At 41.7% G+C, this 10,069-nt stretch overlaps 1 protein-coding gene across 2 annotated transcripts; it reads left to right on the top strand.

The window, feature by feature from the left end:
• Positions 1 to 378: 378 nt before the first annotated feature.
• tfap2c (transcription factor AP-2 gamma (activating enhancer binding protein 2 gamma)) lies at positions 379 to 9,052 on the top strand. 2 transcript variants are annotated; one of them, XM_041034710.1, is made up of 8 exons: positions 379 to 780; positions 1,419 to 1,880; positions 2,259 to 2,310; positions 3,558 to 3,629; positions 4,190 to 4,412; positions 5,799 to 5,917; positions 7,144 to 7,285; positions 7,478 to 9,052. In XM_041034710.1, exons 1-8 carry the CDS (start codon positions 733 to 735, stop codon positions 7,770 to 7,772), a joined length of 1,413 nt encoding a protein of 470 aa, XP_040890644.1. In that variant the 5' UTR covers positions 379 to 732; the 3' UTR covers positions 7,773 to 9,052. The 2 variants fall into 2 exon arrangements, with proteins under 2 accessions (XP_040890644.1, XP_040890645.1); XM_041034711.1 differs by lacking the exon at positions 3,558 to 3,629.
• The last annotated feature ends 1,017 nt before the right edge of the window (positions 9,053 to 10,069 follow it).

Below are 10,069 nucleotides of genomic sequence, written 5' to 3'. Positions count from 1 at the left end.
ATCTCAGTGTGTTCATGAGAAAAATAATCCTGAAACAGAGCCTACAGGCGCCCTCCTTTCAAATTAAAAGCCTCGTCTTTGAGTTACTGAAGGGGCTTGAGGAGGCAAAAACAAACACAGTAAAACAAACTAGTGGGTGGTGAGAGACTTCACTCACAGTAAGCCACGAAAAATGGGATATAGTAAAGTCACTGGGTGTAAATGTCTGACAGTGTACAGACGGACAGAATTCTGATTGGACCCTTGTCCCGCCAATCAGCAGTATTTTAATTTTCCCCTTTCACTTCGTTACCTCATCGGCAGAGTAACGCCCACTCCAAGTGGCTGTGCAGATATAGTACAGTGCTCATGTTTGCGCCAATAAGACTGAACGTCGCTGTTTTGTCCATAAGAGGGAGTCAAGTTTCTTATATGCAGCGTTTTCGTCCACTTCCACAACACAACTACGGAGCACATTGACCGGAGAGGGGGGAAATATTGCTTGACAACGATTATTTTCTCCCATTGTGGCTGTGGAAACTCATATCTGTGGTCGGATAGTCTGACGGTCGGTCAGTTCGTCCCTTCAGCCTTCACCCACAACTTCGCCTCTTCGCCGCAGCTGAAGAACAAGAGGGTTCATGAGCACCAGGAAGCTCTTATTTTTTTCATACCTGGATTAACTCACAGGCGACGACATATATTTTTCTTTTATAATTGTTTTGTAACGGGAGAGACTTTTTCTCTGTCAGAATGTTGTGGAAATTAGCCGACAACGTGAAATATGAGGATGACTGTGAGGTGAGTTTCGATAGACACGTAAAAAAAAAGTGCCTTTTAAGTGACAGTGACCGAAAGAAAGTTTGCATTTCAACGACATAAGTGGCAATGTATTGGTTTTTTTCCCACATGCTAATGATGAAGATAAAATAAGATAAGATAAGATAAGATAAAGGGAGATAAAATATTTTTTAAACAACCAGTGTAACAGGCGACAGCAGAGGAACGAAAGCTGAAAAGTCACTTAAAAAAAAAAGTCGAGACGCCTACAACTGTACAAACAAGACGCAAGTTTCAGAATTCATGCATATTTCTATAACTACACTAAAACAACATAACAATAACAAAAATTATATCCCTTCTGCCCTAAAAGCAGCAAATAATTTCTTATGCCGCTGTATTAATAATTTGGATAATTACAAACACGTTAGAACACAGCCATATTTAAATAATAAGGTAACTTTATATCCCACGTTAAAGAATAATAATAAAATATAGTTTCAGTCTAAATATATTCATTTCCCCACGTAAATCATTATTTTCAGTGGACAGTTTGCCACTGAATGACAGACTCTTCATTCCCTTGAGGGACAAATGTCGCCGCTACCTGCCATATTGTTGTCATCTCTCTCAGCTGCCCTGTCTCTTCCGTCCCTCAGGAAAGGCACGACGGCAACAGCAATGGCAACCCCCGGCTGCCTCACCTGCCAGCGGTCAGTCAGCACCTCTACAGTCCGTCTCCCGCCCTCACACACTCGGCCAGTTCGGACTTCCAGCCTCCGTACTTCCCGCCTCCCTACCAACCCATCTCCTACCCACAGTCCAGTGACCCCTACTCCCACCTCGGCGACCCCTTCAATATCAACTCCATACACCAGTCGCCGTCGTCGAACCAGCAGCAGCCGTGGCCCGGTCGGCAGGGCCAGGAGGGGCTCGGCGCCCACGCAAGGAGCGGACTGGCGAGTCAGATCCTGGGCCTGGAGGGAGGCTCGTCCGGTGTGAGGAGGGAAGGGTTCCGCCGGCCGGAACTTCTACCCCCACACTCGCACAGCCTAGAGTCGTCGGTTATTGGCGATAACATGGGGATGCACGACATGGGCCACGGACTGGAGGATGTTCAAGTGAGTGGAGAGGCAAAACTGTGCAGAAGTCACGAAGGCTGAGGTGTGCGTGTGTGCATGTGGCTGTGAACACTTAAAGACAGTACAGACATAATATTTTGGAAAATCATGCAAACACACAATAAAGTAAATTAACAAAGGTCACTACATACTCATGAAACATCCAGATTTTTCATAGAAAATATCACATTTTAAACAGTTTTTTGTTTGTCTGTTTTGCATGAATGAGTCAGAAGAGAGGAAGAGTAACTGGGACAGATTTTGAATAATATAACTCATATAGCTACACCATGCAGAAATTCTCTTAAGCTTGCAATTGCTATCATTTTTTAAAAGTGCGTATTTTTGCTTATTGCTGCTTCTTTTCTTCTTTATCAGCATGTAGATGACCACAGTATTATAATGGCAGATCAGACAGTCATCAAAAAAGGTGAGTTTATGTCTTATTTATTACTATTCTAACCGCTGTTACAAAAAAAGCATTTTTTTTATTTGAAAGAAAATGATGAAAGTTTTGGAAATACAGCCTGGGGTACGTGTACCTTTGCACAACCAAATGAAGATGCAGCAATTTAATTTACTGCAAAGCCTGTTTTTCTTTCACTCTCTTCAAAACTTGGAAATGTCATAAGAATTACCTCTAGAGTGACATGTCAAGGCACTCAGTGTGAGAGTACAGCAAAGGAGGAGTCTTCTGTTTGTGCTCACACTGCATACAGTGATAATCCTCATAGCCATGAGATGCACTTATCTAAGCTTGATGTGATCCTTTGCCTATTCTGTCGGTGAAGGTGCTTGAATGGATGCCCAGTGGGAAAGAACTGATCCCTTTCAAAAACGACAGGCTATAGCTGACATGACATGAAAATTGAGCAATCTCATAACCTCGGTGTTGACTGTGAGCGAAGAGGAAAGCTTTGGATCATCTTTAGGCTGGTTAAGCTCGCAATTGCAGCTCTTTTCAGATCAGGTTAACAGGAAATTATGAGTTGATCTTGAAGCAGTGTTTGGCTCTGCAGAACCAGCTTTTGGTGGGGTGTGGCATTAGGCTTGCATGTGAAGGACAGTTTAGTAATTTGTTGGGACATGAACTGTTTTGACGGAGAACTTAGTCCTGCTGATTTGTCATCAGGCCTCCATTAAACAGACTTTGAGTTAGAGAGCGATCTGCTTGAGCAATTTTATTTTACTGCTTAGTTTTCAGTTTTTATTTGAATCATATACCAGATAGATAGATTAAATTATGAGGAAAGCTGCCTAGTATGATATATAATCATATTAAGACAAGTTTTATGTTTGTTTTAAAATGTAAACCTCATGCCTTTTTTCTCATCATACCCAATCAGTATTTCAACAGTAAGGATTAATTCAGGTACATTTATGTGATGCTTTACAGTGAATACAGTGTTGTTGTTATTTTAGAAAGCATGCTGGCAAACAAATGTGACAATATTATGGCACATACTTACAAGCAGAAAGCCATGTGCGCAGCACAATAAACCAACCAGTCTGCATTTGTTACAGAAATCAGTGATGGCTCATTATATTGTTCCCATGCTCAAGGGCACGCTATGGGCAATCTAGGTTTTCCACTTGTAAACAATGGCATGTCATTCCCAACCATGTGCCCCAGAGGAGCCTTAAAGCACTCATGTGACTCTGTGATTTCTGTCTCAGTATTAGGACTGCGAGGTGGCAGGAACCTTGATCGCTTACAGAGGACTTATTATCAGGGGGGCATTCTTGCGGGTGAGGATGAAGATAGCTATGTTTTGTAGTGTGCTGTACTGTTTTGTTTGTCCGGTGACTGTCAGTGCTTTTGTGGGTGGTAAAAAAAAGTTTGAACCTGTGAACTAAATTTTGTCCAACTTTTGGGGCAGCTAAAAATAAAAACACAATTTTTTAATTTTACTGAGGAGAATCTGTGGCTTAGGTGAGAGGCAGTCTGTATGTGTGTACCTGTTTGTGGATGGTGTTTGGCATGAGGGCATTTTAGCTGTTTAACCATCAGGCATCCAGTGTTTGGAAAACCGCACATTAAGTCTTCAATAGCTGATTCGTGCATACTTTTGTGCGACAGACACTGGTTTTCTCAGTTGTGCAGAGCTGCATATACTCTCTTCCTTGTGATTACGTACAAGAAAACACAGATTCCCTGTTGCACAGAGAGGATTATGTTGATTAGAGCTTACGTACATACACAGGAAACCTGCATATATAAACAAACGCTATTGCAAAATCAGAATCTTTCTTTTCTTTTCTTTTTTTTTACTCCTGAGCTTACACTCTTGTTTTTCCACACCCTCCAGGTCCTGTCACTCTGCCCAAAGGCAATTCGCTGGGTCTTCCCTTCCAGAAAGAGTCCCTGATGGGCATGGTATCAAACCCCACTGAGGTGTTCTGCTCTGTACCCGGCCGTCTTTCCTTGCTGAGCTCCACTTCTAAGTATAAGGTCACGGTGGCTGAGGTCCAGAGACGTCTGTCACCCCCAGAGTGCCTCAACGCATCGCTCCTGGGAGGAGTTTTACGCAGGTCAGAGCTCAAACTCTTTCAACTTGACAGCAGGCTCAACTTAATGGTATTTCTCTCGTTGTTGTTTGTAAAAGTCTTCAACATGACACAGAAATACAGTAGGACCGAGTCACAAAAATCAAGGGTAACTAATGCAGGGATAATTCATTTTATTGGTTTTTATTAACCGCTCCATTATCTGTGAACTGTTGATAAGACTGTGTGATGGTTTTAGCTCTGAACGATCATTAAACCGAGGAGTTGTAGCTCTAGTGATCTGTAGACTAAAGCTCGGCAGCCCATGGGAAAGGGTTTTCTAAAAGCACAGCTTGGCTCAGTTGCTCTGGCTCATCAGTTTTTTTGTGTAAGGTTCGTGACATTCTTTGTGTGGTCTGCAATTTTGGTTCTCTGCTTCCTCTAGGGATAGGTTACATCAACACAGTTAGTACCAATCTAAAGACTCTGTGGGTGTGCTTCACTGTGTGTATTTGTGTGTTTGCCAAGCGTTGCAGAATGGGTAGGTTTATCTATGGCACAACGGTTGACCTTATGGTACATATGTTAGTGTGGCAGTCTGTTGAGGGGCTGTGAGGTTACAGTATGTCCTGACCAGAGCATTTTGTGCTTGGAGTGCACGTTTGCCACTTCCCATGTGTCTGTATTAATGCTGACATGTACACACATCAACAAACACACACACACGCACACACACACATATACATACACAATCACAGACGTTTTTAAGTAGGTCATATAGCAATAGGAGGAGGATCGTTATCTGAGGGGCGTGGGGGAGAAGGGGGTGAAGGAGTGGGGGCACTCATACACACATGCCTCCCTAAAGATGCTCTCTCTCTCACCCGCCATGGAGACGGAGCGCTTGCTTGCCAGTCATGCGGAAAACTGAATTGGCCATGGCAAGTGCAGAGTTTAAGTGTTACTGCAAACACGTGTATGAGAGATTTCTCTGCTATGGGTTAGGAGTGGAAGCATCAACTGTGTCAGGGTTTTTTTAGGTCAGTAGAGCCTGTTTGTTTGTTATTTGTTTTTAAGCAGAAGTGTAGGATGAGACCCTCCACAGGAGTGAGTGCAAGACCTCGTCTGACAAGTTATTTCTACTGTATGGGCTGTAATCTTTGGATTTTAGTGAATGCACAATAATTATTTTCATCTATTCTGTTTGTTCCATATAATTTTTGGCTTAAATTACCTCAAGCAGATACTAATCTGAACAAAATAATCATGAGAATGTGTGAGAAGAGAGCCAAGTGCCGTAATAATTTACAAATCCCCAATGAGCAATTTCCTACAACACGTTATGGCAGAAAAAAATATGAATCTTGCATAATGTGTGAATGACTTCATGACTGTAGATTTAACATGTATTTTTGTGTTCTCTCTCTGCAGAGCCAAGTCAAAAAATGGAGGTCGTTCTCTGAGAGAAAAGCTGGATAAAATTGGGCTCAACCTGCCAGCAGGAAGGAGGAAGGCAGCCAATGTCACTCTGCTTACCTCACTAGTAGAAGGTATGAGATGTCACTCAGTAGTTCATTGGACCTTCATAGGTGTAATTGCTGTTTGCATCGGCTGGAATGTCGCTCTAATAGTATGCGAACGTGGGAATGTCAGTCTCTTACACATAGTACGTGTGTTTTAAGTACCGTACGCTGTCTCAAGGCATTCTCCAAACACCATTCATTGCTGAAATACTCTGTGATATAAAGACAGTGTGAATGGCGCAAAGTTTTTTCTTCTTGAGAAACTCTGGGGACAAAAGAGCTTTGTCTTTTTGTTCCCATGGCAATTCTGTACATTTAGCCAAAATCAGAATGACTGTGCTCATGTGTAAATGTAAATCCTTTTCAACTCAGTCTTTCATTCTTTGATATATTTCTCCTTTAAGTGGTCTGTATCATCGTTAGTTACTTAACATCAGGCAGTTACATAGTTATAATGATGACACAGCACCTTTAACTTCTCCTGTCAATGCTTTAAATACTAAAACAACATCATCAGTCATACCTTAGACAGACAGTGATGCTTCTCCGTGATCACAGTATCACTTTAATCACATCTACCTGCCGTGGGCTAAGGTAGAATATTTTTTCCTCTCTTGCTCCCTACATGCCTAATTTTTATAAATGGGCTGATGATTTTGTGCAGGAGAATGACTGGAGGCTTGTGTTATTTAGAGACCTTCAAAGCTGAATTAAGCCTTGTTATCTTGTGTTCAGCTCGCCAGGAGGGCCGGCTGACCTTAAAGCTTGTGCTTCTGAATAGCTGCCTGCGTCCTCAAGTGATGTGCGTGTCTATCAATAAGTGCTGCTGTTGGCGCCGTGGGCAATCTGTGCTAGCATTTATCCACATAAGCCCATTATGACCATGCAAGTCAAACCACCCTCAAGACGGAAATATATTAATCTCACTAGTTCTTCTGCCCCCAGGCTAGAAGACTGAGCACAGCTGATTATTCTGTAGTTCAGCTGCTTCACTTCATGTGCCTTGATGCTCGGGTATATCAGGTTCAAAACGGACTACTAGTGTACTGCTGTAAATTGATAAATTGCTTTGACTGGCCGGCTTACTACTTGATATTTGCCCAGTGTGTAACGGACCGTGCAGTGATAATGGCTGCATGAATACTAACAATCTTTATTTATTCATAAACATACAGTCTTGGTTTGAGACCAAGCTTTTACAGATGACTTGTGTTTTTTTCTCTTACAACAATGGTTTTTTCCTCTTCTTTTAGGTGAGGCTGTTCATTTAGCTAGAGACTTTGGTTACGTGTGCGAGACAGAGTTCCCTGCAAAGGCAATTGCTGAATACCTCGGCAGGCCTCACGTAGAACGCAACGAGGTTAACTCTCGCAAGAACATGCTCCTTGCTGCCAAGTAAGTGTCACTTCTGGATGGTACCACTAATTTGCATTGAATTGCATGGATTACTGAAGTATTTTGCTTTTTTAATGACCTGCAGTGTTATCTATGGAATTTGCTCTCAGGCCACAGTGAATCATTAGATGTAGTTAATCAAAGTATTTTCCTCTGTCATCCTAAATCATTCTTTTTTTTTTCTATCTTCAGGCAAATCTGTAAGGAGTTCACTGACCTTCTCACTCAGGATCGCTCACCTCTGGGAAACTCTCGGCCGGCGCCCATCCTGGAGCCTGGAATCCAAGGCTGCCTGACCCACTTCAGCCTCATCACTCATGGCTTTGGCTCTCCGGCCATCTGTGCTGCCATGACCTCACTTCAGAACTACCTGAACGAGGCACTCAAACAAGTGGACAAGATGTACCTGAGTTCTGGTAGCGACACCCAGGGATCCTCAGACAGTGGAAGCAAATCTACCGACAAAATGGACAAGCACAGGAAATGAGAGCTCAAAGGAGAATCCCTATGAACTTGAGAACCCCTGAGTCCCTTAATCTTGCTACCCTGTCTGCCCTTTTTGGACTTGTTTAAAATCAACATTTACTATTGTCATTTCCAGAGCTGAATTTGTGCGTGAATGTGTGTGTCTGCACTGTTAAATTTATATAATAATTTTTAGAAGTTGAGGGTTTCTAAAAAGTTGTCACAGCTGGCTTCAAATCAGTCTGTTTTGGCACCCACGGTAAACGTCTGTGGACTGATCCTAATGGGAGCCCTCCCCTGTGAAGACGTAATACACACCTTATCATAGCAAGGACCATGCAGTCCTATACAGTTACCAATGTGCCGATGCTACAACCATGGGACCTGCACTCTGTTGACAAGAAGACGAAAAAGAACAAAGTGCATACTGTTTTTTTTTCTCCCTAGAGGACATCATTTCAAGATGAGTTGCTGTGGCTGTGAATTCCTCTCAGCTTCCCCCCTTCTACTCCGTCTGGAGGCAAATCCACTGATTTCCTGTGTCTCAATGTACTTGCAAAGGACAATTTTTTTATATTAGAAAGAAAGAGAAGAAAATCCACTTCATTTTCTTTACTTTTTTGTGCTTGATTTTTACAACCACTTCAAAATGGCTCCAGTGTTATTGTGCTTTGTTCATGAGAGATGATTTGAGTCTTATGTAGGCCTGAATGAGAAAAGACAATTTTTGGTTTGTCAGTCTGTGTTCGGTTGGAAACCAGAGACTTCAAAGTCAGTTTAATAGAAGCCTCTTCAGTGTTCATGTGGATTACAGGCATAGCAATGCTTCCATTGTTACTCTGTCTTTTATACCTGGCAGTGAGAACATGTTATTTTTGTGACTATGTTAGGTATTCATCATTCTTAGTATTTAAAAACCCCAAGTTAACATCAATCTACCAACCACTGCCAGAGTGTGTGCATGTTGTGAGAATGTGTGTAAATGTACATATTTCTTTCTTTAAAAATGTTTTTAATTAGACATTAAATTCCAAACATAGAACTTTATCCAGAGTCTTGTCCTGGATGTAAATATTTTCTAATTTATGTTGTAATTTAATGGGCTTGTGTAAATAATGGTATCATTCTGGTGTATGGTTTCACTTTTTATGATGATGTGTTAAACTTTTATAAATGGGCTAGTTTTTTATCAAGTAGAGGTTAGGAAGTGGGCATGATATACTTTTTTGAAAATATGTAAAAAAAAAAAACTGTTTTAAAGTTTCAGGAAAAATAAAAATAAAATGAAAGACTCAATTCAGATTCGGTGAGTCAGTGATGTTGTCTATGGGCCACACAAACACACGCACATATTTTGTTAATGGATAGCACTATTGTTCTGTAGCCTTCTTTTCAGCAGTAGTTCACAGATGATGGTTAAGTCATGTGTTGGAAGATTTTCCTATTAATAAACAGGAAAGAAAAATCCCCAAACTAATGGGAACAGTAGCCATCATTATCTGCTCTCACTTAGCTTCACAAATAGGCTGTGTGGCTCAGTGAAGGCGTAGACCTCAAAAGTACATCATGTGATGAACAAGATAGCTGAGAGCAGACAAATGGCTTGTTTATGTTTAAACTTAGAAAACTATTGACACATACTGAATACATTGCACTAAAAGCCTGTCACTTTTCAGTTTTCCTAAGCTTGCTGTTCACTGAAATTTCTTTTTGTATTCCCTGTGTTTGGCGCAGGTGTGCTCCCAAGTGAAGTGCAGATGTGCTTTTTGTTTCAAGGTGTATTTAATCTATGGAAATGCAATGCTGCAAGTTTCACACTGCAGATGACAATGCCTTTGATGTCTGTGAGAAAATGAAGCAATGCAAAACTGCAGATGGGATTTACATGTGGCGCAAGCTTGCTTAATCATCACTTGCCTGGCCAGTCCCCGCTGATTCATGTTGTATGTCTGTTTATGTGTTTCAGGAGCTTATTGCTAAGTGTCTGAGCCATGGTAACACCAAACCAGTGCTGACTGAAACATGTTCGTGCATTAACGTTGGACATAAAACTGGATTTACAGGTACAGTGCTGTAATCCACAACAATTTCTTGTACCACCATTTCTCCTCATAGTGTTGCACAAGCCATATATCCTGCGTTTGAAGTCAGTAGGTGAAACCAGCGTTTCACAAAGTCCAGGCTACATATTACAGAGGCATCAGCAGCAGCAGTGTGCTATACCAAGCAGTTAAACAAGTATCAGCCTCTCCCCTCAGAACCTGTTTAACCAGACCTGTCAACCTGGTGGATCACTGCCTTTGCAGCAGTTGACTTTAA

The sequence above is a fragment of the Toxotes jaculatrix genome, chromosome 3 (genome assembly GCF_017976425.1).
Source record: "Toxotes jaculatrix isolate fToxJac2 chromosome 3, fToxJac2.pri, whole genome shotgun sequence".
NCBI lineage: Eukaryota > Metazoa > Chordata > Actinopteri > Toxotidae > Toxotes > Toxotes jaculatrix.
The sequence above is the reverse complement of the archived record's forward strand: the minus strand, read 5'-3'. Positions and strand labels throughout refer to the sequence as shown.

Bases quoted from the DNA above. Each gene is read 5' to 3' on its own strand.
- tfap2c (XM_041034710.1), top strand. From the start codon at position 733: ATGTTGTGGAAATTAGCCGACAACGTGAAATATGAGGATGACTGTGAG. The intron at 781-1,418 runs GTGAGTTTCGAT...TCCGTCCCTCAG, and splicing joins AATATGAGGATGACTGTGAG to GAAAGGCACGACGGCAACAG. The intron at 2,311-3,557 runs GTGAGTTTATGT...TTTCTGTCTCAG, and splicing joins TCAGACAGTCATCAAAAAAG to TATTAGGACTGCGAGGTGGC.